The following is a 25,560-nucleotide window of genomic DNA, read 5'->3' as shown; positions in this document are numbered from 1 at the left end:
CTTGTCCGCTTTCTCTTCTGCTTGAAAAAAAACGAACCGATCACTCACCTTTCGCCCGCGTGCCATCGTCCATCATGTTGGCGTCGCGTCTGCTTCGATCCGGCACCTCTCACTCTCTTCTTCGTCCGTTCAGCACCTCATGTACCCGGCTGCGTGCCCCCTCCATCCGAGACGTTACCCCAGACAATGCCTCAACGTTCAACACCCGCCAGAAGGAGTTCCGTGATAATCTAGAAGCTGCTCGGAAAAGAAAAGCAGAGCAAGACAGTCAGTCGCTTGATGCTTCTGCCCCTGTTTCTCCTTCCTCGTCCTCTTCTTCCTCGTCCTCCTCCTCTGCCCAGCCCCCTCCCACTGCTCCAGATGCGAGCAATGCGAGTGGACCTTCCACTGTTGTTGATGCTGCGTCCTCGCTGGACCGCAAGGCATTAGGCTCACTGTCAACCCACCGCATTGTAGGAGACCGGCAACAGGCAGAGAATAGCGGCGGTCCGGGCCGTGGCCGTCTTTCCAGTCTCATCTACGGCACCAAAGAAGGCCAACAGCTAGACAAGGATATCGAGCGGTCCTTCTCCGAAGTCTTGGCACGAGGAAAATACGTCCATTCGATTGTCTTCCACGAGGTCAAGCCGGACAAGGTCGACGAGTATGTAGGCCTGGTTGGTGAATGGTACCCCAAGATGGCTGGTATGGAACAGAACAGAGTCAACCTCGTCGGCAGCTGGCGGACTCAAGTCGGAGATAACGACACTTTTGGTATTTAGCACTCTGCCCTGCATCTTGCACCTTTTCAAAAGCTAACTGGCACCTTAGTTCACATTTGGGAGTACCAGAGATACACCGGATACCACGCATCTCTCCATGAGATTGGTCAACAGCCAGGTTTCGTTGAGTTCGACCGTAAACTCAAGTCACTCATCAAGAGCAAGAAGACGTCGCTCATGCAAGAATTCTCATTCTGGCCCACCACACCTCCACGCCGACTGGGCGGTGTCTTCGAACTTCGATCGTACACCCTACACCCGGGTAATCTCTTAGAGTGGGAGAGCCACTGGAGACGAGGCCTAGCTGCCAGGCGAAAGATCATGGAAGGAGTCGGCGCATGGTTCGTGCAGATTGGTGATCTCAACACTGTCCACCATTTGTGGCAATTTGCAGACCTAGAAGAGCGAAAGAAGAGACGCGAGCAGTCGTGGGAACTCGAAGGCTGGGCCGACACAGTGCACAAGACTGTTCCATTGATCCAGACGATGAAGAGTAGAATTCTGATCCCCATGCCATGGAGCCCCGTCGGTTAGGCCGGCCGTCCGCTGTCGAAACTGCTAGAGAAGTCTACATGATATATGGTTCTTCCTCCCGTATTGACAGGAAGGGAATCAAGAATGAAAGATAATTCGTGGTATCTTCCCGGGGAGGTGATAGATGCAAACCCATGCAAGCTGAGAGGCGCCTTGAGGGCATCTCCCTCTTTCATCGGACGTTGCTGTCAGAAGCAGACGGCTGGAATAGTAGTATACTGAGTTCTGGGGTCTTTTTTCTTTACACATGTATATCTTAGCATCTTGTTACACTGAAGCTCATTTTCAGAATATATACCAGTATCCAAGCCAGCCAATATTCTCTTTGATCTTTATCTGCATCTGCATCTTCGTCTCGGTCGTGTGATCTTGATATCTTCCCGATCGCGCTCGGTCCCTGCCAAGCCGGTATTTTCCTTGGCCAAACACAAGAACGTCACTTTTTTTTCCTTCTTTTTTCTTCGCTCTTCAATAATAACACAACAGCAGCAAACGAGACAAGTGATGAAGGACCAAGCAAGCAGCGCGTTCTTTTCTTATATTCACTACATCTTTTCTTCCTTTTTTTCATAACTTGCCCGCTGTGGGTAACCATAATAAACTCACCTTGTTTATATACTCGGGAAGTCACCGAGCAAGGGGGTCTTTATATACAAAACGACCTCTACTCCCCACCTCCCTTGGGAACTGAAGATATAATATCGACAGTTTTTCTTGGAAAAGGGTCTATTAATACCTCTATCATTGGCTCTGTTCCTTAAACTTATCTTGTTTTCTTACTCGGTTATTCAGTTCATAGACGAGGGACCCAAGGCCAAAAAATGACCTATATACGAGCGGGCGCCCTTGATGGCTTGAAGCAGTACAAATACGCTTCGGTTGACAAGTCGTTGACTTCAAAATATATTTTGAAGCCCTTTTATACGAACTATGTTATTAATCTGTTCCCTATGTCGATGGCGTGAGTCAATGGCTTCTCTCGTTTGCAAATGGATGGACATACTAACACGATAGCACAGGCCGAATCTTGTAAGCAAGCTCTATGAAAACATTTCCAAGCTATTTATATGCTTACTAGGTCATGATAGATTACACTGACAGGATTCTCATTCGTCGTTGTGAATTTCTTAACTTTAATGTGGTACAACCCTACTCTGGACAAGGATTGTCCTTCCTGGGTGTATCTCAGCTGGGCCGTAGGGTTGTTCTTATACCAGACTTTTGACGCTGTTGACGGGACTCAGGCGTATGTCATATCACTATTTACCGGGGTGGAGGAGTAGCATGCTAACTTGGTAGATAGTCGACGAACAAAACAGAGCGGGCCTTTGGGAGAATTGTTCGATCATGGTAAGATCGGCCTTGTTTTGAGAATCTCAGGCTTATACTAACTACTATGTAGGCGTTGATGCTTGCAACACTGGACTTGGAGTACTTATTTTTGCTGGTGCAGTGAACCTAGGGCAGAGCTGGGCAACCGTTCTCACCCTTTTCGGTGGTACGTTGGGTACCCAACTGATATATAATTGACTGGTCTAACATGATTTCAGCTGTCTTTACATTCTACGTCCAAACATGGGAGGAATACCATACCCATGTCCTCACACTTGGCATCGTCTCTGGTCCAGTCGAGGGTATCCTATCACTCTGCTTTGTTTTCCTTACTACCGCTCTTCTCGGAGGGGGAAGCTTCTGGCACAAGCCCATGCTACCAACTCTGGGCATTCCGCATTTCCCACTGCTTTCGGATTCCACTTACAATCTCTCATTCACCACTTGGTGGTTGATCTACGGTGGAGTTGTTCTCCTTTTCAGTACCGTGACCAGTATCATGAACGTCCTGGAAGTTGTCGAGAAACGTAACGCTGAACGCCGACTGGATCCGCAAGCCCATTTGGCTAAGAAGGCTGTCGGTGGTAATAGGCATAGTGGTGAAGATAGCAAGTACACCCCACTTTACGGCTTGCTACCTGCAATTTTACCATGGACATTGCTGGTGCCGTACCTATACATGCATCCCGACATACTGCATAACCATCTTGTCCCTGTCGTCCTATTTGGCGGTATCCTTAACGCTTACTCAGTTGGGCAGATGATCGTTGCTCATCTGGTAAAGCTTGACTTCCCATACCACAATGCGATCAACTTTCCTCTTGCCGTGGGTGTTATCGACAGTTTGCTCCCGAAACTTGGACTATTGGAGAACAGCTTTATAGGCTCTGGACCGAGCCAAGTCGCCTTCGTCTTTACCTGTCTGGGCCTTGCAGTTGGTATATACGGAAGTTTCGTGGTAAGTTTCCTTATGTTCAGTGGACCCCTGGAGATATATTGTTAACCACTGTGAATTGCTAGTTCGATGTGATTACCAGCATATGTGATTATTTGGATATCTGGTGCTTGACCATCAAGTATCCTTGTGTCGACAATGCGGATCCTCTGAAAGCCAAAAACCCTTGAGACTTCCACTTTTATCGGGGACGCATTCATCAATGAAGGGAGGTTTACTTTGGTCAAATTATGCATCTACTAACTTACGTTTCGGAGAGAAAGAGCTACTCCATACCGAGAAATAAGGTATCTTGAGAATAGACAAATAATACTTCTATCTGTAGTAACTCCATAATGAAGATTTAGCCACTTTTGTGCAATGAAAGCAGACAGAAATTTACCTACGTAGTTAACCGCCGTGTTGAGTATGGCCTATATAAACCCCTTCAGCCTTGTATCAAGCACATACGACCATAGGAAGTGGAAAACAGAGCTTCCCGTCCGCTCAGCTGTACTTAAGCCACTTGCCGGTCGGTTAGTAGTTGGGTGGGTGACCACCAGCGAATCCCGACTGTCCCGTATGTAGATAATCATTTTTTTGCACTTCTAACCTCCGTTGTAATATATTCTAAATGGTGTGAAAATGTTGGATTGGCTGATATTTGTTTGGTTGTTGTAAAGCATTCACAAGAATCCCAGTACATGTAAGTTCGGTAGTACTGCCATTTCCAAACAGCTTATACCTTATTATAGAGTTCCCGATAAGAGCAAGGCTAGGCTTCTGTGGATAGACAGCTCTCAACCAGCCTTTTGTGGCCTTCATAGGACTACAAACATTCAGGGGTACTCCGCTAGAGACTAAGGTACGGTACTCCTTGATCTTAACCAACACACGAATAATGAGTAAGTTCACTGAACAGCAACACTCATGTTCAGGGCTTATAAGGGTATCAGGGTTTTAGAAGAATATCAAGCCGGGTGTTCTTGTCTTTGGTATCCCTAGAGTAAGGTGTAGAGAACGCGCTGTATATAGTTATGTCCCTTGGAGTTTGCTAACACCCAGCAAACTCTCAAATGAAAGTCGGCAAGCAGCGTCGATGCAAGCATCAAATGCCTTTATCCTACTGTCGTCTCTTCATTGTCTTGCATCTCCTCCAGACTTGTTCATCTTCGTCTTCCTCTTCGTCTTTTTCGTGTCTTTTTCGTGTTTTCGAGATGGTCGTTGTTCTTTCCTAATACAGACTAGCCTGCTTTACCTCATCCGCTAAAGCAAAACAGGTTAGTTAAGCGACCTCAACCCAGGCTAGCCCCTTTCGGCGACGTCAAATTTTCTGTGTGCGAAAACTCGCAACTTCTCACACGATCTTGACTTCAACTTCGCTTCTTCTTCCTCGCTTCTTCTCCTGCTCGACCGTCGACTCTCTCGCAAAACCACCTCCAGAAGCGCAACCTCGTCACACCTCCTCTTCCAGACAAGACATATTGAGTCAACATGGTATGTCTGGCCGTTTCCCTGATAGCGATGCTGCTCGTTCGTCGTGAGATGATGGACTGCATGAGTCAAAACCTCATGATGGCGTCTACCGGGGCTTGAAGATGGCAGTCATGGAGGGAAAAAATAGCTGACGGATACCGATTAATAGGTTCTCGCGGTCGACCTTCTTAACCCCCAGCCCCAGTCGGAGGCTCGCAAGCACAAGCTCAAGGTATGTGCTGTCGCCATCACCGTTGCACCGTCGCATCGCCCCTTCAAATGAGAAGCTACATTGCCGGAGTGGAAAGTCATCGAAAATATCTAACAATCAACCCTCTACCTTATACAGACCCTTGTGCCTGCTCCCCGATCCTTCTTCATGGACGTCAAGTGCCCCGGCTGCTTCACAATCACCACCGTCTTCTCGCATGCCCAGACCGTCGTCATCTGCGCTGGCTGCTCTACCGTCCTTTGCCAACCCACCGGTGGAAAGGCCAGATTGACCGAGGGATGCTCTTTCAGGAGAAAGTAGAGGATGACTTTAACGCCAAATTAAAAAAATGTGTTAAAACGGGATATGAATACAAAAAGGATCACAATGCAACCTGTCATAAAATAGCTTTCTTTACGACGAACAAGGGGAACCCGCCCGCAGGCCTCAACCCCCTTTCCCACCATACCACACCGCATCACACCCAACAACATAATACTCTCCAAATACCAAAAAATGTGAAAAGAGCTTATTTAATGCAATATGGCAGCGTTGTCGTTGTCGATTCTTTTTCTCCCAATATCCCGACTTTCCATCCTTCTGCTTTCGAAAATTCTTGCTCGATGATACCAGACAGATAGAAGATGGAGATCATCACCCTGTTGCCTTCTTGTTTCCCGTGCCGACCTCCTTTTTAGGGTTGGCACAAACAAAATTTGATGGATGGCGGGAGTTCCGGATATCTGGCAATCAAATCAGAATCTTTACTTTCTTGCTTTTGTTGCTTCTTGTCTTTTCAACTCGTCGTTGTTAATCTTCCGTCTTCACATGAAATGTCTACCTAGTCGGCTGTTCCACGTCATGTTGGGCAACCTTCGAACCTGTGAATTATATTCAAATCGGTATTTTTGCGTTGACTAGCAGTTCGGATGGGGAGATGGAGGAGACCTGAGTCGAAATTATTCAATCTTACTGCTATGGACACATGATCTTCAGCTTTCAACCATATGTTTGGAGTGGAAGGATGATATGGACCTGAACCTACCGGTCTGGTTAACATATAAACCTGTCTGAGAGCCCTGGTTGCGTGGCGTGAGATGATTTATTCCTCTCTAGGGTCTATCACTCATTACTCGTAGGCTTAGGAATTCGAATGCTGTATGCTTATTATGTTCCACTCTTGTAAATGAATTAGTATCTTGTCTCAGCTGGATTCAATATCTTCAGCGGCTCATTCGTCCACTTAATTATACTTGGGAAGCTAGGAGAGATCTAAATAAAAGCTGCATTCGCCTTAAAGCTATCTGCCGATCCAATAACAGGATAATCTGTATGAGGCCCATAACTAATTCTCGGATATGCGAGCCCGAAGTGAATCGATATTCAAGGAGAAATCAAAGAAATCATCTCAGCCCCCTGGTACAAGAGCAAAAGAACAAAAGAAAAGATAAAAAGGAAAGATAAAAAGGGGGCGGTGATTAGGGAAGAAGTGAATTGGAAATCGGTCGAAAGCCATCTTCCCAACTCAACCACAGAAATTAAATCCCCCCCTTTAACCAGACTAGCGTTCTGGTGCGTCAGCAAGTCTAAACGGGAGTTGGGGCATAACTGCGGCACTGATACCCGCATCATTCATCATTTCCAGCAACTCCTTGAGAGTTGAGGGTGTATTGGATGCAGTCAAAGTGTTCAGCTTGAGGAATTCTCTCCAAGCCCATCGTCTCAAGTCTCTCTCCATATCAATGTAATCAGCCCAATACTTCACTGCCTCAGTTGCCGTATCACTCATACCCTTCATGTCGTCATTATGAAGCGCACATCTGGCTTTGTAGAGAAGTTCAGGCAGGGTGTCGTCATTTTTTCTAAACTTGCGGACTCCAGCGGTTTGAAACATCCAGAGTAAAGTTTCCAATTTCCAGTAAGCGTTCACGATCCGGGTATTGTTTGCACATTTGCCTCGAGTTGCAACCAGGCTCTCCCAGGTAGCAATCTTTGAGCAGAATATATCATACTCTGTCATTTCTTCCTTGGGTATTTGGCTGGTATTGAAGGGGATGAGCGTTGCTCGGGCTGGATATGGCTGGTAGTTAACATGCGGGAGGACGCTGAAAGAGTCATTTCCCCATTCAACAGTTTTGATAGACACGTTGGTAACTGATCGTAGGCGGCTGAGCCAACGTAGAACCTGGCCGGAGTATGTCAGACAATCAGACAGGTCCCCAGCGAAGCCATAGTCGACCTGGATTGAGATTGATAAGTTGTGAATATTAGGCTTCACTAACGTCAAGAAGCATGCAAGTTTTTGCAAATTATCAGCAACCATATGGTAGCTATTTTTCATTTCCCGCTCCCAGGCGTGTTGCACATGATTCACCGAGTTGGGGCGGCCCTTCTTCTGAGGGTGGTTAAGGTGGATATGGATATGGAAAGATCTCATTTTTGAAAAGTTGGCCTCGCCCATGGGCATTTTTACAGTAGTGCATTTGAGGAAAGGGTGCGAGGGGGCTCCTAGAAGGGCAACAGGACGATCTGAAAAGTCGTCTGACTTGTTAAGGCGGGCCTTATCGATCAATAAGTTTTTGTAGAAGTTCCAGTCCCATAGGTCACCAGACATGAATATTTGATCTGGGCCCACTTCAATGGTAAATTTGGGGTATCCGTAGAAGACCGATGTAGCTTCTTCATTGATTTTGCGGTTGACTCGGAGAATGCTGGTCCGATTACCTTTGGTGGTACGATTGTCAGAATAGGACCGCTTATTGGCGCGCGGCTCAAGAAACAGCTGCTGGTAGATCTTTAGTCTCAGCTCCGCTGGGAGTATCATGAAGTAGCAAGGCTGGGGTATATCGTCATGATCAGGGCAGAGCCTAATTTCACCTGGGCTCCATTTGAACAATCTCCCACACTCAAATCCACAAGGCAATAATGCCTTGCAACGAGCAGAGGGTGGAGCAAAGGGACGATGCATCCCACATACAGGCAGTCTCCCTGGGATGGTTCCATATGGTTCAAGCCCATTTCTGCCTTTATAACGGCACGCCTCACCTTTTAGGGTGTGGACATTGCAGTTGGGTGAATCTGCGGGGTGGAACCCGCAATTTTCTCGATGAACGACAGTCTGGGCTTGCAAATTTGGTGAGTGCCGTACCGGTTGAGTATTCATGGCGCCAGTAAAGGTAATGCTGATCTTCAACTCGATCAGCAAGGAAATGTATCGGAAGATATGTCTTTCGTACTTATAGTCAGGAGCCCATGGAGAGCAGATAGAGTGCCTCAGTTGAATTGTAGGATGTTCTAGGGTAAATAAACCCTCGGATGTAACAGGCAAGATTTTGACTCTCACCTCGTCTCGCAGATGTCAAGTGAAGGGTAACGGAAGAAGAGAAGGAAGGAGAGTGAAAGAGTAGACAGGATAGTGAGGGCCCTTGACTTTATTTAAATAGAAGTGAGCTTTGGTGAATTCCAGAAATGTGGCCAACAGGTAGAGGGCAAGCAACACATGGACCAGCAAAAGAGATTGAACTATCCGCTGGTAGAATAATTAAAAGAGACACTTCGACCACGTTCGAGTGTGTTTCCTTGCCTTTCTATTTGGCGCCAAATTCCGTCGTCTCAGGTATAGGATGTTCATGGAACACGCCCTAAATGATTTTGGTGATAACACCTCCTATGAGAAGGACATGGCCGCTTTTGATATCCTTGGTGCATGAAATGAACTTCAGAGTTCGCTCACATTAGAAAAGGAAAATAGTCATCCTGACAGACACGAATTTAGCGCAAGGTATGAAGGTATTCCGCTAGTATAGCCATCATTATCCAGCTGCTCGGTACCAGCCTCGTTGCTGATGAATAGGATGGCTTGCTTTGGGGGTATACATCAATGGGCCATTCCCGAAGGTCTGTCTTGCCAAGCTGGTATCATAAAGACTAGATATTCTAGCTCTTACTAGTTGCAAGCTAGTGCGTAGGTCTCAATGGGTTCATAACAACAACGTCAATTGAACAATGGTTGTCATTATTGATATTGATGTCTCGATGTCGTTGATGGTTGGCGTGTCTGTCGTTATCGCGCGTTTGTCAGCAACGCGTAAGTCACATGATTCCTTCGGATAAAATAAAATCCGTTTAAAGTTTTATTACGTGATGCCGAGGAACCTTGAAAGCTTAACTCCGAGAAAGAGAAAGGAAGCAACAACGGCAACAGCAACAACAACAGCAGCAGCAGCGAGGACGATGAAGACGACGGCTTCGCAATATAAAATAGCATGTTAGCACATCGCGTTATCACAGTTTGAAAGCGATGATTACCGGCTAACTTCGCCTTTGACTTCTTCATACTGGTACCAAGCACCATGTGGCCTTCTAAGACAATGCAATTATTGTGGGCCTAGTGACTTCTGGGAGCTCTACTACACAAATTACAGAAGCGCACTTCCTGGTCAAACCAAATGCGAATACGCGGTACGGAGTACTTCTCTAGGGCTCGTCTCGGTCAATTGTCTATATCACACTCACCTGACACCTATGATAGTCCAGGCTGGTTTGGGATATTCCCTGGATAAACCTACATCTGTGGTGGATGTCTTGGTATCATTGGTAGCTAAAATCTTAGTATAAACCAGCCAGACCTCTAGTTTCACAATCCTTATCCAGGATTGGAAGATTAACTGCTCGTTTCTGAACACCTATGGGGCTAGGTGGAAGCAGGGAAAGTAACTCTGTGCCGTCCTGTTTGAACGTCACCGCCATGCCCCTAAACTAGCAGAGGGGAAGGAGGGAGGAGGGACCCCGAGAGGAGTACGGGTAAATATGCCTATATAAAGGCAGCTTGCCCCCTGAATGCATATTCCGCTATCCTTCAGCAGTTGCAACCATTGTTCAGCTCGAGACTTGAATTACACTATACATCCCTCAAAGAAACCTACACGATACACTATAACTTGACAAAATGCCTGAGAACACTTCCGGCAGCAATTACACCTACAAGTCTTCTGGCACCAACAGCCAGGTTTGTACTATCCGTGATATCTGCACCTCAAGTCTCCAACCACAATGAGCTTCGGCTGTTATAGCTAGCCGTGCCCTCGTGCTGGCAGAGAGTCCGTAGATGTACCGGGCTCCTGCCATGCTGCAATCTTTTGACTTGACAGTATGCATTGATACGTCGACCAAAAGGCCCTTCGCGAGCAATGATGAGCTGACAGCCTAGTCAATTGTGTATTCATCATTCGTGGGCGTATTGTTGACCAACTTTAGGGAAACCACTATTGTGCCCGTGACTATGGCTCGTCAGCTGCCAACTCCAATGCTTACCATTACTCCAACAGGTAAGTCCCAGAACCTCATATCAAAATCTTTTTACTGTTTAGAGACTGATTGGGTGGCCTTGGTAGCGACGGGTCGTACTACTACAGCAATGCAAATGGAAGCACCTATTACAACAATGGCCAGGGAAGTTCCACTTACAACCCACCAAGTGGAAAGAAATAGAGGGATTACCTGGCGACTATCTGCCTTGACAGCCCTCTGACCTTTTCTCTCTCTCCTTCTCGGACAGTGGAGGGTCCCTAAACGTGGTATTGGGAGCAATTTGTCATAACTGGCTGTAAGCTAGCTCGAGCTTATCATCTTGAACACAGAGCCAACTGGGCGTGGACTCATTATTCAGGGTATCAAGGGAAAAAGCTTATGTAATGATATGTAGCCATTCATATTAGCAACTGTCACTATATTCACCTTCTAGTTTTGTCCCACATTCTAACAAACTCCTGTTTCTGTCTAACTCCTAGCCCAACCCTCTTCACTCGTCCCAAACGGGCAAGTGAATCGCCGACCACAAACATCAAATTCTGCTGTTCGGGATTTAACGATGCATCAGAGTCGCCTTGCTTGCTTTGGACAGGTATGTTTGCTGCAGTTTCTTGGCTGACACTCTCGGCAACGCGCACTCGAATAAAATGGCTTGGTTTGCTCAACAGGTTCCAAATAAACCGTACATAAGCTCCAGGGATCGGCGTCGTGACATCAGCCGGCTCATAGCGAAGATTGATAGGAAATATTTTTGTAGAAGGTGACGCTGAACAGAGGGAAGGGCTGAGCTCGAGGATTCCCTTACCATTAGTGGTAGTGCATTCAGGGAAAACGACAATACAGCGATTTGGATATCGCTTGATAAGCGTTGAGATGTCAGTTAGATCTGCTTTGGAAGAATGGGGTGGCGTCGGTTCTGGCGAGTCAAATGCATGGATGATGGCTTGCAGAAGCGAAACTTGCTTTACTTTTCGTGTCCCCGGGTAAGAGCTGGTGAACACCGGGTTGAAGATGGCTGCCAGGTAGATAACGTCAATGGGGCTAGTGAACGACGAAGCAATTACCGTTCCCGGTCCTGGGAGACGTGTTTGTAGGTGCTTGGCCAGCGACCTATGCAGCGTTGTCAACAAAGCAGTTCAAAGTAAAATGTAGATGGTAGGTAGATAGATGTAACGCACCCTTTCTTAACCCCCTCTATCTGTAGGTCCACCCACCATATGCCTGGTATACCCAGTATTGTCCAGAGAGATATCTTAGTTCCCAGGCTTCCTATTGGAAGCCACTGCAGTATGCAGAAGTAGAAGAGACAGGTCGATATCAGCAACGGGAAACGCACAACAAAAAGAAATGTGTGAAATAATAGTGATATCGACGGCGGCTGGCCTACGATAGGTAGAAACGGAGCGATTCCCGAAGCTATATGCTGTCAGCACCTCCCCATGCACGGGATTCATGTCACCATAGCTGCAAGCCAACGCACCTCGATCCCGGAACTGCGAGTACTTCTCCATGACTGGCTGAATGAGTTAGTTAGAGGATGTATTCACAGATCATATTTCTCTCTAAAGCTGAAAGAACATACCTTGCACAGTCGATGTATCTCAGCCAGAGCTCCTCTGCCCCTGGGTTGTCCACAAAATCCGTCCTCTTCAGTCGCGAAAATGATATGTCGTGGATCGTGTTAGGCCGCTGATCATTCTGGTCCCTCGAGATTAATAGTCTACTGGCTAGGACGTTTGTTCTTTGGGTGCAGTCTCTCGGAACTCCGTATGCTGCTGCAGAGTCGTCGGGGAGCCCAAATCCTGTCAATTTGGCCTTTTCAACCTGAATCTCCATCCCATCTTCGCGCTTCTTCTCTTCACATGCCAAAAAACAAAACAACCCCACTAAAATAAACTATTATGTCATCAGATCATCAAATTTTGGGTTAGTCACGTGAAAATGAGCCGCAACTCTTTCTGGTCGTTTTTGGACTCCGCCAAACTTCATGGGTTTATCGCAGCAGATCAGGGTGGTTAAGAGCAGTTGATTCCTTCGATATCATAACGAAGTGGCTACAAATTACGTAAACGGGTTACACCGGGAACCTAGTTCTCGCTTCGTTTTTTTGTCCCCGGCCGCGGGTTCGAGTAGCCGTCAGCTCTTTTTATTTTCCCCTTGATAACTGAACAGCCCTGTTTTTTATCATTTGATCGAGTGAGGCAGATGCCTCATAATCCAAATATCATCGATGTCACCATTACTATTACCGAGGAGATAGCCTCACCTGATATTCCATATTCTCGGATAATAAATACTCCGACTTCCGTAAAGTGGCGCCTGGACTTTCCAAATGCTCAAGAGCAGCGCATTTTACGGATATATTATTCCTGCTTTATATATTGACAAGAGTGGTCAATATTTGCCGGTCTGGGAAAAGATAATACCAATCCAGCCAACAAGACCGCATCTGCTGAATTTAGACATGGCAAAGTCAACGGGAAAACCACTCAAAATTCTCATGCTCCATGGATATACTCAGTCTGGCTCACTATTCCATGCCAAATCCCGCGCTCTAGAGAAACATATACAGAAGAACTTACCTGCATACTCTGTCACTCTATCATATCCATCAGGCCCTATAGGGCTAAATCCCGCTGATATACCCAATTATACACCCGCTTCCAATGGCGGTGTTTCAGCCGATGATAAACCTGAAGCGTTTGCATGGTGGCGCCGTTCAGATGTTGTGGACCCGCCTGAATACATTGGGATGGAGAAAGGCCTGGCAACGGTTGCCAGTGTGCTTGCGGACGAAGGACCGTTCGATGGTGTGATTGGTTTCTCCCAGGGTGCTTGTCTAGCAGCCATGGTCGCCAGTTTACTTGAACCAGACCGAAGTAAAGCCTTCCACTACATGTCTGATCCAGCAAACAATCAGCAAGAACTCATCACCCAAATTTCCGGCGGAAATAAGCGGGACCCTCAAAAGCCACCGCAAGGGTCAGATGATAAAAAGATGGTGACTGGCATCCCATTTCCGTCGTCTTTTGCCAACATCTCACACCCGCCAATGAAATTTGCGATATGTTACGGGGGATTTATAGCGCCTGGCACTCGTTATCGAGCATTCTACGAGCATCCCAAGATCCAGACGCCTGTGTTACATGTTCTGGGTACCTTGGATATGATAGTTGAGGAGGCAAGGAGTAAGAAGTTGATTGCGGCTTGCGCTGGAAACCCCGAGTCTGATGATAGGGTCTTGTGGCACCCTGGCGGTCATTTTTTGCCTAGCCAGAGACCATATTTGGATGGAGTGGTTCAGTTTATTAGGCTGCATATAGAAGGGTTAAACGGCAATGGTAAGAAAGCTTCGGGTGACGATGATGTTGAAAACATGGATATGCCATTTTAGACGAACTCACGGCCCCGTTGAATCATGACAAGAGATAAATAACCTTAACATTAGACATAGACTTTTGTGAATATTTAGATGGCATCGGACTAGATCGTTTGTGGTTCTACTATCTATCATACTGTGTGCAATGGATTGACTGAAATTGAATAGTATGATGAACAAGAAAGTGCCGTTGGGCAAACGCTGCTTGTCTATGGGCATCTTATTTGTTGTACATGCCAATGCACCTCTTGCTAACGAGTCTATTTATCAACGTGCCTTCGACCGTCCGGCACCCTTGGTGGGGAGGATCCTAGCCATCATCTCCTCCTTGGTAATTAAGTGGTCAATTCTCTCCAGTAATCCAAGCAGGCTCTTCATGTTACTGCTCCACTCATTCAGAACATCATCGGCATCGCGTGGTTTGGCAAAGTTGACAAGTCTAGCTGGACGGTCAATCTTAGCGTAGATGGTTTTGGAGGTAACTAGATCACTGATGTATTTCTCAGTCTCCTCTTCATCTAGGTCGAGAAGCTGAGTTAGTCGGCCCATCTCGATGCGAGTGTAGTACTTGGCAATAACGCGGACATTGTGTTCAATGACACGTTTTCGAAGGTCTTGCCAGCGTTGGTAGGCCTTGTCGTCGCCTGTGTGATTGGGAGCGGCGTCGAACACATCGGTGCTACACAGATGGGGACCGAACTGCTCAGCGACCATGGGCCAGCGCATCAACTCGTTGATGGTAAACAGCTTGACTAGCCGAGCCTCTATGGGGACAAGGGAGTTCCGCGAATCAGCTTGGACACGGTGCAAAAGATCTGATTGTTCATTGTCAAAAGGTGAAAGAATGACATAGTAGATGACTCGTTGCAAGACCTGTAACTTTATATTAGTTTCATTGGGTGATATAAATGATATAGAGCACTTTAAACTTACCGCACGTAGCTGTTCCGAGTTTTCTTCAACAGACTCAGTGTCGAGAACCTGTCGGTAATGTTTGCAAACATCAAGGTACTTGCCCTCATGGTTTGCAAGAATAATTTGCTGTTCATAATACAGCAGCTTCAGATCTGTAACATCTTCTGGCTTCTCAACCGGTGGGTCGTCAGGGCTGCGTTTCTTCTCTTTCTCTTCAGCTTCCTTATTATCCTTTTCGATTTGTTCGGGAGTTCGCTTGGGTTTCCGGGCGAAGAACTTCGTAGTAATCTTGCGACTGAGGATGTTTGCCTGTGTCCAGTCTTTCTTTTTTATACAAAGAGCAACCTGCTCCAGGATAAATTCCGTCTTCTCTCTTCGGGCCATAGATCCGAAGGTCTCAACCTGTAGCTCACAAAGAATGTCGGCAGCAGCGTCGATATCCCCTTGGTTCTTCTTAATATCGGATAAAGCACGAGTTACCCGCGCTCTTTCGACTTCAACAAAAATCTAACAAGCTCCCAGTCAGTATATTTTATCCAGTTTGCGTCCGCTGGAGAAAGCGTGGCATACCTTCCCCTCCGTTACTGTCCTTAATGTCTCGATCAAGGCCAATTTAACTTCCAAATTTGGTGTCTTGTCCAAGAACTCCATCACCACTTGGACCATCTTCGTTATCGCCTGTTTGAGCTGGCCATGCTTTTTCGAGAGAGCAATGACTTGTTCGTTCAGAAGCTCCCACTCGCCAACATTTTTACAGATTGTAACGATGCCCACCAGCAGCCTCGAGGTCGAAGGGAGATCGGACGCCTTAAAATCACTTTATTAAATTCTGTATTCGCATTATATAGAGATATGCATCCGGTACCTGTCGTGCTTGTTTCTCTAGTAAGAGGAGCTTGTCGATGGCGCCTTGTACGTTTGTCTATCAATACCATTCATCAGTACTAGAACTAGTTAGGACAGTGAGCATATGGCATACCTTAGCAAGCGCTTCAGCCTCGGGAATCTGCTGGTCTACATCCTTCGAAAAGTCCTTGTCAGGCTTGAACAGCGTGCCATCCGACATGATGGGCGTCTTGTTGATTCAGCCGGACTATTGGATTAACGAAGGGCTGGATTAAAGAAACGTAATGAGGAGTGATGAGAATAGTTTCCCGCCGGAGTTGGGTATCAAGGATCTAATAGTAGTTGTTGGAAAAAGAGCTCCTTGTCCGCTTGCTTGGTCGTCCAAAGCTGTTGCTTGTTGCTCTCCAGCTTCGCCTTTCCCAGCGTCAAACCAAACAGGCCGCTGAGTCTTGGCTACGATTATATAAGCATGTCATTATATTACTAATGATAAGCGTTAGACGCGCGCTTGTTATTGCCCACTTCCCAAAAGAATCACGCAATCGAGCTGAGGGAAAAAAAAACAAGACGACGAAATAATGGATACATATAAAGGCCGGGCTATCCTAAATAACTCGAATAACTCAACACTGACAGTCCAAAGGCTGTGTGGGTTGTTATATCCATCTACTCCCCATCCCTAAGCACTGATACCACCCCTGCACAGCTGTGGAGAGGGTTCACCCTCCTATAGATCACCAGCTTGATATCCGCCTTTTGGGCTCGGTTTAAAACGAGAAGAAGACGGCCTCTCCGGGCTTCAAAACAAAAGGCTGATACCATTTGAAGTATCTTGCTTTATGAATCCGTTAGCAACTATTCACCCTCTTGTCAATATCTTTATCAGACCTCGCGCATGGTGGGTGCAGCTTTCGTTTCTACTAGTCTCAACAGCTACCGTGGCCAAATTCTGGAACCATATATTCCAAGACGAGCTTCCTATCACAATCGACTTAACATTCACCATAACCGAAAGGGAAGACCCCCTGTTTTAGACAGTGGCGATGACCGGTTCACCTGTGGGATGTGGGAGACGAATCCCGCTTCTGACCGCAATAGACTCAAGGGCTCATATCCATTTGATAATTGGGTCTAATCCACTGGTGGCTGCACGCATTACCAAGTCCATTGACTCAGGAGCAACTCCCATTTTAATATCCCCTCCTGGAAACAAGCTTCCATCAACTCTTTCCGAGAGAGTTGAGAACGGACAGGTCCAATGGATCCAGAGAGAATTCCAGGACAGTGATCTCCTAACATTGGGCCGCGCGGAAGTAGAACGTGTTGTTGACGCTGTATTTGTAACTTTGGACAAGTCATATACCTTAAGTAGGTATCTCTCTATGTGATTAGAATGGGAAGCAAGTTAACATGAAATGGCAGTTCATCACATATCAAAAACATGCCGGCGGCTCCGGATTCCTGTAAACGTGTCAGATGCACCGGAGCTCTGCTCTTTCACACTGCTGTCAACATATTCCGATGGACCTCTGCATATTGGAGTTACGACGTCAGGAAAAGGAGGCTCCTTGGCTGCTCGGATAAGACGAGAAATTGCCTCATTTCTTCCGCCTGGGCTCGGTAAGGCGGTTGAAAATTTAGGTATCCTAAGGAAACGCATCTGGGAAGAAGATGCCATTGAGGAAGAGGCGGATAAGGATAACTTTGAGGATGATTCCGACGACTCAACTGCACAGAAGCACACATTCAACACATTAGTAGTGGACGCAACTGCTACGTCAAAGACAAGGAGAATACGCTGGCTCTCGCAAATTTGTGAATACTGGCCTCTTCGCCAGCTTGCCAGCATCACATTGCCTGGTGTGGAGAAGATGTTAGAAGCTTATGGAGCTGGGAAGAATCCCGTCGCCAACGGAGATGGTACAGATTCGGAGTCTAAAAAGGGAAAAATCATCCTAGCAGGTTCCGGACCAGGTCACCCCGACCTAATAACACGGGCAACTTATCATGCAATTAAAACAGCAGATCTTATACTTTCCGACAAACTCGTACCGGCCGCAGTTCTAGATCTCATCCCACGAAGAACGGAAGTTCATATTGCACGAAAATTCCCTGGTAACGCAGACAAGGCGCAGGAAGAATTGCTAGAGATGGCATCCGAAGGACTCTCTGCCGGTAGAATTGTCCTCCGGTTGAAACAAGGAGATCCATACCTCTACGGACGTGGGGCTGAGGAATTCTCCTATTTTCGAGAGAAGGGATACGAGCCCATCGTTCTTCCTGGGATCACAAGTGCTCTTAGTGCACCTTTGTTTGCAGACATACCGCCAACTCATAGGGGAGTGGCCGACCAAGTTCTGATATGCACTGGCACCGGCCGTCATGGAGTGGCACCGCCCCCACCAAGTTATATACCCACTCAGACGGTGGTTTTTCTCATGGCATTGCATCGGTTGCCATCTCTAATTGAATCTATGACAACTTATGCCAGTGATAACAAGGATGACATAGCTTCATCTCGGAGACTCTGGCCAAAAGACACGCCCTGTGCGGTAGTAGAAAGGGCATCATGCGCTGACCAACGGGTGATAAGGTCGACACTGGAAAACGTGTGTTTGGCTGTCCAGGAGGAGGGCTCAAGACCACCAGGCTTGCTTGTGGTAGGCAAAAGCTGCGAGGTTCTTCATCAACCGGGCCAAAAGTGGATTGTTGAGGATGGGTTCAAGGCCCTGGATGGGTTGCACAATGACCTGAATTTAAACACCATTACCGCATTAGGAGGAAGTAACGGTGAGTAGTTAGGTATATACACCTTTCGGGCCATGTATATTTATTTTATATATCATAGCATTACCTCCGGCGTTATACGTATTTCGGGATGGTGATAGTGGTTTATTCAAGCATCACATACACAGGTATCTTTTCATTCGGCGTGTTTTCTCTCCATCCTCCATGAAACGTCGAAATCAACCAAATGCACGTGACTAGCTGTGATCAAATTACATAATCAATCACTAATATGGTTGCCTGGCGCTTGGCAAACCTTAAGCGGATCGTAGAGTTTATCTTATTGGCCTTTTGGCTTCTGGCGGCGCAAACCCGAAAGCCGCGACACATTCAGCTTTCTCCGGCGATCGACAGACACGAAAAGGACCAGCTGCCTTATCAGTGCAGTCTGTACTCTGTACAAGAAGCCGCCACCATTCACATTCACTCATCTGGTACTCCGTATCACACGGGCAACTTGCAGGAGCTCGACAAGGCTAGGACGCTGCGCCCCAAGATGTCATCGTTCAACAGACCATACGTGTCCGATGGCCACATACTAGAGAAGTAAGCCGCCGTTGATACCCACGCTCTAGTGATACATTATGATACCTTTGAGAGACACAGTGGCCCTCTAACCGCTGCTATGATCTAGCCCACCGCTTTCTGCAAAGGCACGCCGCCTGCTTGAGTCCTTGTACATGTTTTTCGGGCTTTACTTTGTCAGCCTTTTCTCGGTATGTACCACGTTCAACAAGCTGGCGATTCAGTCTATTTTAAAATTTTCATATTCGTGCCTCCTTGGGTCTTTCTTTGGAGAAGATCAATATGCCAGGAGCTAACAAGGGGTCCCAGTTCACTCCATATGCCGCTGCGGAGGCTTCTCAGTTTAATATCAAGAATCCTTCAAACCGTGACCCCAGAAGTAGGGGTCGAGGTGTAGGTAGAGGAGGAGGAGGAGGAGGAGGCGGCGGGAATGATTATGACAGGAGGGGCGGAGGAGGCGGTGGCCCTTCAAAGCGAATCGGAAGAGTTGATGATGTGCGTGGCCCAGAATGCAAGAGCTGTCAGTGACACCGTATCTGCCGGCAAATGAATGATTGGACAGCGGGATACATGAAACGAGTACAAGGAGCACATTGAAATTTATTCATATCATTTGTTTCCTATTTGGGTATATAACCACGACTACGGTGTACAAAGCACGTACCCGCGGGATATATGTACCCCCTGTAACAGGAACGGGGCGTCGTTGTCAAGGGAGCTGGCGCCTATGTAACAGCTCGCTGTGCTATCAAACAGGTTGGACATGCCAATAATAGCATGCCCCCCAGTGTTCATTTCACCAAACGGGACAGCGAGCGCAACAAACGCACCCGTTGAATCACAATAACAAATGTGCCACCAGCTGCAGGCGGCCAAATAAAGCCTGTCGGCTCGGATGACATGTCACGTGTCTCAATAGCCGCTCGCGGAGAAACCCAAATAAAGGCGGGGGAGTTTCTTCTTCCTCCGTCTCGTTTTTTCTAACTTCTTCTACATCGACCATCTACATTCTACATTCTACATCTACATCTACATCTACAGGCTTCTACTTCTTCCACGCCACGCCATCTATTCTGATCCCCAATTGACCCGGGAAATCAGTCAAGCTGTCGGCCAAACGGTTTCCCACGTATCCGAGATACCTATCCAAGATGGATGACCCCCCCCCTGAAGCAACGGAGCTGATGGACCTTATTTCACGATCAAACGCCGAGTGGAGGATGCTTGTCCAGCGCGCAAAGTCCAAAGTCGCAGGCCCCATTGACACCTCCAAGTACTCCAAGCCTGCACCCTCCGAGATTGCCAAGACCATTGACCATACCCTTCTTGCCAAAACTGCCACCCAGGACCAAATCGATGCATTGTGCGCCGAGGCCAAGGAGTACGGATTCGCTGCTGTCTGCGTCAGACTGGAGTGGGTTTCCCGTTCAGTGGAAAACCTCCAGGGGACAGGTATCGCGGTCGCCTGTGTCGTCGGCTTCCACGAGGGCACCCATCCAATTCCAGAAATGATCGCCGAGGCCCGGACCGCGATGGAAAAGGGCGCCACCGAGCTTGACATCGTGATAAACTACCCTTTTCTCAAGCACGGGCGCTTCAGCGATGCCTTCCAGGCCATCATCATGATCAGAACCGCCAGCAAGCAGAGGCTGCCGGAAGTGAAACTCAAGGTTATTCTGGAAACTTCGCAGCTTAGCAGGGACGACATCATTGCCGGATGTGTGCTGGCATGTGCGGGAGGCGCGCGCTTCGTCAAAACCAGCACCGGTTTCAAGGGCGCTGGCGCAACGGTAGAGAACGTCGCCTTGATGCGTGCCGTCGTGGACTCGTGCTCCAACGGTGACGTGGAGGTAAAGGCCAGCGGCGGAATCAGAACTGCTGATGATTGTATCAAGATGATCCAAGCTGGCGCAACGAGAATCGGGGCTAGTGCTGGAGTGCAGATCGTCAAGGAAGCCCTGGGTGATTCCGCTGGAGAAACCGAAGCTACCGATGACGCTAGTGGTGACTACTAGGAGCAGGAGTGGAAGCAGGATTCTTATCCTTTCTCTTTTCTTTCGTTTACGATTGTTTTTTAGGGCAAGTTACGGCGCATGGTCTCGGCTGGCCGGGCACCAAATATCAGCTTAAGTGGAATCTTCAATGACAACGACTTAATTCTCAGACTTCCTAATGCTTAATACATCCTCATGTAACCCTGACAAAAGAAAGGAAATACATAGCACATGCATTTGGAAAAAAAAAATGGAATAAGTTGAATGACCAAAACATTTGTAGTAAATGGCAATGAAACCCAAGAGTAGTGAATGTAGCGTAAAAGTCATAGCGGCAGAATGGTTAAGGCAAACAAACAGTAAACCTTTTCATGCTTCATTAGTATGAAGCAAACGGAGAATACCAGGTTATCTTGGGCGGAAGATAGCCATGTATTCCTCGTTCCTGTAAATGCCTTCGGGCATAGTATCACTCTATGTCGCTCATCTCTAACTCCCCGGTCGGGTTAAAGATGTCCTGTATGCTGTTTGGGGTAGCCGGCTGAGGTGGCCAAAGCTGGTTTGATTCTGTATCACTCCCTGATACCGACCAGAGGGAACCCGTATCGTTAGCTACAGCGGTTTCCAATATCCCTGGAGTAGTTGGTCGATCAGGGTAGTCTATAGGCTCCGGCTCTGGATTCCAATCAGCCCATAAGGCCTCCAGTGTTGGAATAACTTCTTCTTCTGGGTCTTCTGAGGAGGAGTCTTCGGAAGAAGAGTTAGATGAATGGTATGTGGATCGATGTGTAGGGTACTCCATTATCCAGGACTCGTTCTCGGGAGCTCCTGGTCCATCTATTCCAGCACCTTCGAAGAGGTTTTCTGTGGATGTATCGAGGCTGGGGTCATTTGATAGCTCGGTGCGTGTTGTCCGTTGATGCGCATGCGCCTCTTGGTCTTCTAAGAGTAGAGAGACAATTACCAGCAGCAAGGAAGCTATGGTTAAGAGTATTTCGATGACAAACATTCTCGGTATGTTGTGTGGTCGTGTAGTTCTTGTACTAGAAGATCCAGGTTCCAGTGGTGCTATGATGTTCGACATGGTAACCTCGTTGGTAGAACTGTTCCTTTGCTGCTCGGGAGCAGGTTTATATATACCTAAGGCCAGGGGAGATTCCGGCCGTGCTGGTGTAAGTTATATGACCTTCTTTCATAAGGTTATTCTCTATTTCCCGCTTGATATGGAGCAGGGGATATATTGAGGAATATTCCAAGAATTTGGTATACCTTGGTATTGACTTTGAAGCACTTTGGCAGTATGCTTCTATAGATATCCGAGTTTGTAGACGTTAATATATCGTAGTTGCGCCTTTATCCCCTATAAAGTGGATTTGGTAACTGATTATATAGCTTGATATGCTATAAATGGTAGGAATCTTGATGTCTTGATAGCTGGGAAAGGTGTAAAGGAAGAAGACACCCTTCGATTCCTGGGGGGTTATATACCCTCTTCCTATCAGTACTGTGTGAATATTCTCATCGCTTAGTCGTCAGTCTGATGCCGTTTTCACAGTTAAGGACAAGATATTCTTGTCAATTCCCTTTCTTGAGTAAATAGTATAACTTCATCAAGCAGACAGTGAGACCTATAGCACCAGGCAAACAAGATGAGAGGGCCCATCGGAGTAAGTGATATGGATATGGTATGGCTGTAAGTATCTTCCTATGGGTATCTATGGGCTCAACAAGAGAGTAACAGCCCCTTTCTTCTGGCTTTTAGGAGATACATCTTCAGGAACCTGATACCAAGGAGGAGAAGGTGGCCCAGCCCACCCCCAAAACCGGCTAGAGTTATCAAAGAGCCATCTAAGATTCCTGTCATGGCTATCTGTCTCACGCTATCAACTGGTATCCCATATCTTGCCGCTATTGCTGCTGTCCTGAGTTATCCATGGCATCGACTTCCAGTGTTGTTGGTGAGAAGACGCAGGCTTTTTGTATACAGAGTAGGCTGTCACGTGCAATATTGACTCCTTTCTCCTTTCTACTCCTTTTACCAGCCATCAGTCACTAACAAATGGGGATTCTAGACAGTGATGAAATTCATGAAGCGAGAGATTAAGATCATTCATATCGGTTGTCAATAGTTATGGGGGCTTCAATAACTACACTTAGTCACTCTACGGTTGGTGATTACACTTTTAGATTGAAAGTCTCTTGGGATACCCCTGATAACCAAGAATGAGGCGGATTTCGATTCACCTTCTGTTATTCAAGGTCACGGAGCCAAAGTATAGGGAATGGGCGTTTGGGAAGTATATCAGTGAATAAATGCGCAGTTGAGTCTACTGTGGTGAACGGTTGATTTGTTACCATTCTGGGGTACCGCATGCTGTGGGGGTTAGGCCATTTGATTTCCAGCCTCCTTAGAAAAGGGAACTGCAATAGCCATATCCTGGAGACCTTTGCCTTGGGGCCAACACGCTGCCCACTGGGTGCCGGGCAAAAGGAAAATACCATGGTATGTTATATTAAAGCCATGGAACGGAGATAAAAAATGGCTCTATTATTTCTGACCAACTGTTTTAGTGCTCAGGTCTATAAGGGGATTTATACACCCTGGTATCTTTTGCAAATAAACGCAATACTTTCACAATTACTCCCCTATGGCATGATTTAATCATCCATCTCATCATCTTCATCGCCCTCCTCCTCTTCATCGTTCTCATCCTCGTCCTCATCTTTGCCCTCATTACTGGGCTTCTTAACATCTCGATCGGCCCTGTACTGATCGCCATTTATTCCCCTTTTCTCCCTGTCAAACCATAATTGCCGTTCTGCCCGGTCACTGATTTTTGCCATAGCCCTATTTTTAACCTCTTTATTCTGTGCAGTCAGCTGCTCCTCGACCAGCTCGCCACTCAAGTCTGATAGGTAACGATTATCGTCGCGCAGCGCGATAATCTCAGTCACGTCTCCCTGGTGGGCATCCCTGTGAGCAGCGAGTTGCCTTTTTAGAGATTTAATTTCTGCTTCTAGTGACTTCACATCCTTCGTCTTAGCCGGACAAAGAGAAGCTTCTGGAGGAATGACTGGGGCGGCACTGTTATTGGTAGGGGTATTTCCGGAAGTTGAATTGAGATCGATCAGACTCTCGGATATCCGTGAGCCGGGGAATGTTGGGTGGGACAAGGCAGCTGAAAATTCATCCAGAACATTTGGAGGGATGCTAGGATCTGTGGCCTGCGATCCATTTAAATGCACATTGACGTGGTATGTCGCAGGCACTGCATCTGATGCCTGCCCACCTGCCGTGGTATGATCTAATCGCGGTTTAACTATTTGATGGATGGCAACACTGCTTACTTTCTGGGGTAATCCTTCTGGGACAAGCATATGTAGATTAGTGACAGGGGAGTTTAGGCTTGCGATTGAGGCTGCATATCTCGCTCGGCCGACATCCCAAGACGCGACGGCGCCGCTCCTGTGGCCCGTCAAAAGGCTTGTTCCATCGTACGACAGGGACAAGCAAAGGGTGGCACCCAACTCAGAGGATGGGGGTGGCCATTTATCACCCACCGATAGTTGTGTGGGTGTGCTCTGATGGTCTGTGTCGTGGAGAAGATGTTGTACGGATGGAGTTTTGAAAAAATCGATCAACTGGACGCTGCCATCCTCGTAACCGACGTAGAATCCGCGATCTGCAGGGTCGACCGTGAGGCACAGAGGCCGCGAGGGAAGAAGGTAGGTGTGCAGGATATTGCCGGTTCGATATTCCCAAATAAGTGCCGTTCCATCTTGTGAAGCAGATATTGCGATATTTGACCGGTTTATGCTGTGTCCCACTGCTATGCTGGTGATTGCGGTCGTGTGGTTGGAGATGGTTCTTATTGGAGAGTGAGAATATGTTGCTGATAGAGATTTATCGGCTGATGACGGTTTAGAGAAGGTGATGAGATCTGGAAGAGACCATACATGCACGCTGGAGTCCTCCGAGCCTGACAGAATAAAATTATTCGTTGGGTCGACGACAAGGGATGTGATGGGTTGTAGATGGGTTGCTGTTGTCATTACTTGTCTTCCAGTGCAAATCTAGTCCATTTTATTAGCGATTTTCAATATATCGGGGTTGAATTGGATGGGTGCATACCTCCCACAGAATCAGCTTACCACCTTGTGTTCCTAGAACGAGTATCCCCTCCCCCGCGAGTGCGATACTTCGTATCCGCTCCGGGAACGGCACGGTAGCTTCATGATTATTTCGTTCCCTGCTATATACATGCACAACAGCCCGTCCCGATTGCACCGCGAATATGTGGCTCTTATTTACGGCTAAGCAATTGGGCTCTGTGGTGCTTTTCTTCAAGCCTAGCTGAATGGTCGGGTTGGGTCTAAATTCATGCACGCAAATGCCGACATCTTTAAGGGTGGAGGAGGTCGTGTGCGTGGAATTGGATGTCAGTAGTGACGCGATAAAGGATTCAGACAGCATCATGAGAAGGAGGCAGCGCTATATCGCTGGGAATTGGTATCTTGTAGGGGGTGTTTGTCTCATCTCCAAGCTATCAACTTTT

The 25,560-nt window shown here is 47.3% G+C and overlaps 13 protein-coding genes and 1 non-coding gene across 14 annotated transcripts; 9 read left to right on the top strand and 5 right to left on the bottom strand.

The window, feature by feature from the left end:
* Nucleotides 1–74: 74 nt before the first annotated feature.
* On the top strand, nt 75–1,295 carry MGYG_05583 (NipSnap2; the record flags this gene model as incomplete). The annotated part of the gene is made up of 2 exons (XM_003172949.1): nt 75–753; nt 811–1,295. 2 exons carry the CDS (start codon nt 75–77, stop codon nt 1,293–1,295), a joined length of 1,164 nt encoding a protein of 387 aa, XP_003172997.1.
* Nucleotides 1,296–2,116: 821 nt separating this feature from the next.
* On the top strand, nt 2,117–3,752 carry MGYG_05582 (cholinephosphotransferase 1; the record flags this gene model as incomplete). The annotated part of the gene is made up of 8 exons (XM_003172948.1): nt 2,117–2,256; nt 2,315–2,324; nt 2,384–2,541; nt 2,599–2,645; nt 2,698–2,793; nt 2,846–3,144; nt 3,202–3,585; nt 3,648–3,752. 8 exons carry the CDS (start codon nt 2,117–2,119, stop codon nt 3,750–3,752), a joined length of 1,239 nt encoding a protein of 412 aa, XP_003172996.1.
* A 278-nt stretch (nt 3,753–4,030) lies between these two features.
* Nucleotides 4,031–4,144, top strand: MGYG_10014. The gene has a single exon (XR_001951134.1). It is a non-coding gene; the product is annotated as a 5S ribosomal RNA (ribosomal RNA).
* Nucleotides 4,145–5,055: 911 nt separating this feature from the next.
* Nucleotides 5,056–5,569, top strand: MGYG_05581 (40S ribosomal protein S27; the record flags this gene model as incomplete). Its single annotated transcript, XM_003172947.1, has 3 exons — nt 5,056–5,094; nt 5,207–5,269; nt 5,387–5,569. The coding sequence occupies 3 exons, from the start codon at nt 5,056–5,058 to the stop codon at nt 5,567–5,569; spliced, it is 285 nt and encodes a 94-aa protein (XP_003172995.1).
* Nucleotides 5,570–6,809: 1,240 nt separating this feature from the next.
* MGYG_05580 (hypothetical protein) lies at nt 6,810–8,411 on the bottom strand (the record flags this gene model as incomplete). Its single annotated transcript, XM_003172946.1, has 1 exon — nt 6,810–8,411. One exon carries the CDS (start codon nt 8,409–8,411, stop codon nt 6,810–6,812), a length of 1,602 nt encoding a protein of 533 aa, XP_003172994.1.
* Nucleotides 8,412–10,196: 1,785 nt separating this feature from the next.
* Nucleotides 10,197–10,738, top strand: MGYG_05578 (hypothetical protein; the record flags this gene model as incomplete). The annotated part of the gene is made up of 3 exons (XM_003172945.1): nt 10,197–10,256; nt 10,505–10,575; nt 10,642–10,738. The coding sequence occupies 3 exons, from the start codon at nt 10,197–10,199 to the stop codon at nt 10,736–10,738; spliced, it is 228 nt and encodes a 75-aa protein (XP_003172993.1).
* Nucleotides 10,739–10,980: 242 nt separating this feature from the next.
* MGYG_05577 (hypothetical protein) lies at nt 10,981–12,394 on the bottom strand (the record flags this gene model as incomplete). The annotated part of the gene is made up of 5 exons (XM_003172944.1): nt 10,981–11,668; nt 11,737–11,827; nt 11,946–11,974; nt 12,039–12,071; nt 12,141–12,394. The coding sequence occupies 5 exons, from the start codon at nt 12,392–12,394 to the stop codon at nt 10,981–10,983; spliced, it is 1,095 nt and encodes a 364-aa protein (XP_003172992.1).
* A 628-nt stretch (nt 12,395–13,022) lies between these two features.
* On the top strand, nt 13,023–13,952 carry MGYG_05576 (dihydrofolate reductase; the record flags this gene model as incomplete). Its single annotated transcript, XM_003172943.1, has 1 exon — nt 13,023–13,952. One exon carries the CDS (start codon nt 13,023–13,025, stop codon nt 13,950–13,952), a length of 930 nt encoding a protein of 309 aa, XP_003172991.1.
* A 252-nt stretch (nt 13,953–14,204) lies between these two features.
* MGYG_05575 (26S proteasome non-ATPase regulatory subunit 12) lies at nt 14,205–15,918 on the bottom strand (the record flags this gene model as incomplete). Its single annotated transcript, XM_003172942.1, has 5 exons — nt 14,205–14,810; nt 14,871–15,359; nt 15,423–15,659; nt 15,718–15,774; nt 15,832–15,918. 5 exons carry the CDS (start codon nt 15,916–15,918, stop codon nt 14,205–14,207), a joined length of 1,476 nt encoding a protein of 491 aa, XP_003172990.1.
* An 823-nt stretch (nt 15,919–16,741) lies between these two features.
* Nucleotides 16,742–18,496, top strand: MGYG_05574 (uroporphyrinogen-III C-methyltransferase; the record flags this gene model as incomplete). The annotated part of the gene is made up of 2 exons (XM_003172941.1): nt 16,742–17,066; nt 17,121–18,496. 2 exons carry the CDS (start codon nt 16,742–16,744, stop codon nt 18,494–18,496), a joined length of 1,701 nt encoding a protein of 566 aa, XP_003172989.1.
* Nucleotides 18,497–18,717: 221 nt separating this feature from the next.
* MGYG_05573 (hypothetical protein) lies at nt 18,718–19,560 on the top strand (the record flags this gene model as incomplete). Its single annotated transcript, XM_003172940.1, has 3 exons — nt 18,718–19,031; nt 19,120–19,201; nt 19,320–19,560. The coding sequence occupies 3 exons, from the start codon at nt 18,718–18,720 to the stop codon at nt 19,536–19,538; spliced, it is 615 nt and encodes a 204-aa protein (XP_003172988.1). The 3' UTR covers nt 19,539–19,560.
* Nucleotides 19,561–20,161: 601 nt separating this feature from the next.
* MGYG_05572 (deoxyribose-phosphate aldolase 2) lies at nt 20,162–21,025 on the top strand (the record flags this gene model as incomplete). The annotated part of the gene is made up of 1 exon (XM_003172939.1): nt 20,162–21,025. One exon carries the CDS (start codon nt 20,162–20,164, stop codon nt 21,023–21,025), a length of 864 nt encoding a protein of 287 aa, XP_003172987.1.
* Nucleotides 21,026–21,473: 448 nt separating this feature from the next.
* Nucleotides 21,474–22,088, bottom strand: MGYG_05571 (hypothetical protein; the record flags this gene model as incomplete). Its single annotated transcript, XM_003172938.1, has 1 exon — nt 21,474–22,088. The coding sequence occupies one exon, from the start codon at nt 22,086–22,088 to the stop codon at nt 21,474–21,476; it is 615 nt and encodes a 204-aa protein (XP_003172986.1).
* A 1,574-nt stretch (nt 22,089–23,662) lies between these two features.
* Nucleotides 23,663–25,478, bottom strand: MGYG_05570 (hypothetical protein; the record flags this gene model as incomplete). Its single annotated transcript, XM_003172937.1, has 2 exons — nt 23,663–25,078; nt 25,137–25,478. 2 exons carry the CDS (start codon nt 25,476–25,478, stop codon nt 23,663–23,665), a joined length of 1,758 nt encoding a protein of 585 aa, XP_003172985.1.
* Between the last annotated feature and the right edge of the window lie 82 nt (nt 25,479–25,560).

This window comes from Nannizzia gypsea, genomic scaffold, assembly GCF_000150975.2.
Source record: "Nannizzia gypsea CBS 118893 supercont1.4 genomic scaffold, whole genome shotgun sequence".
Taxonomy (NCBI): Eukaryota; Fungi; Ascomycota; class Eurotiomycetes; order Onygenales; family Arthrodermataceae; genus Nannizzia; species Nannizzia gypsea.
The sequence above is the reverse complement of the archived record's forward strand: the minus strand, read 5'-3'. Positions and strand labels throughout refer to the sequence as shown.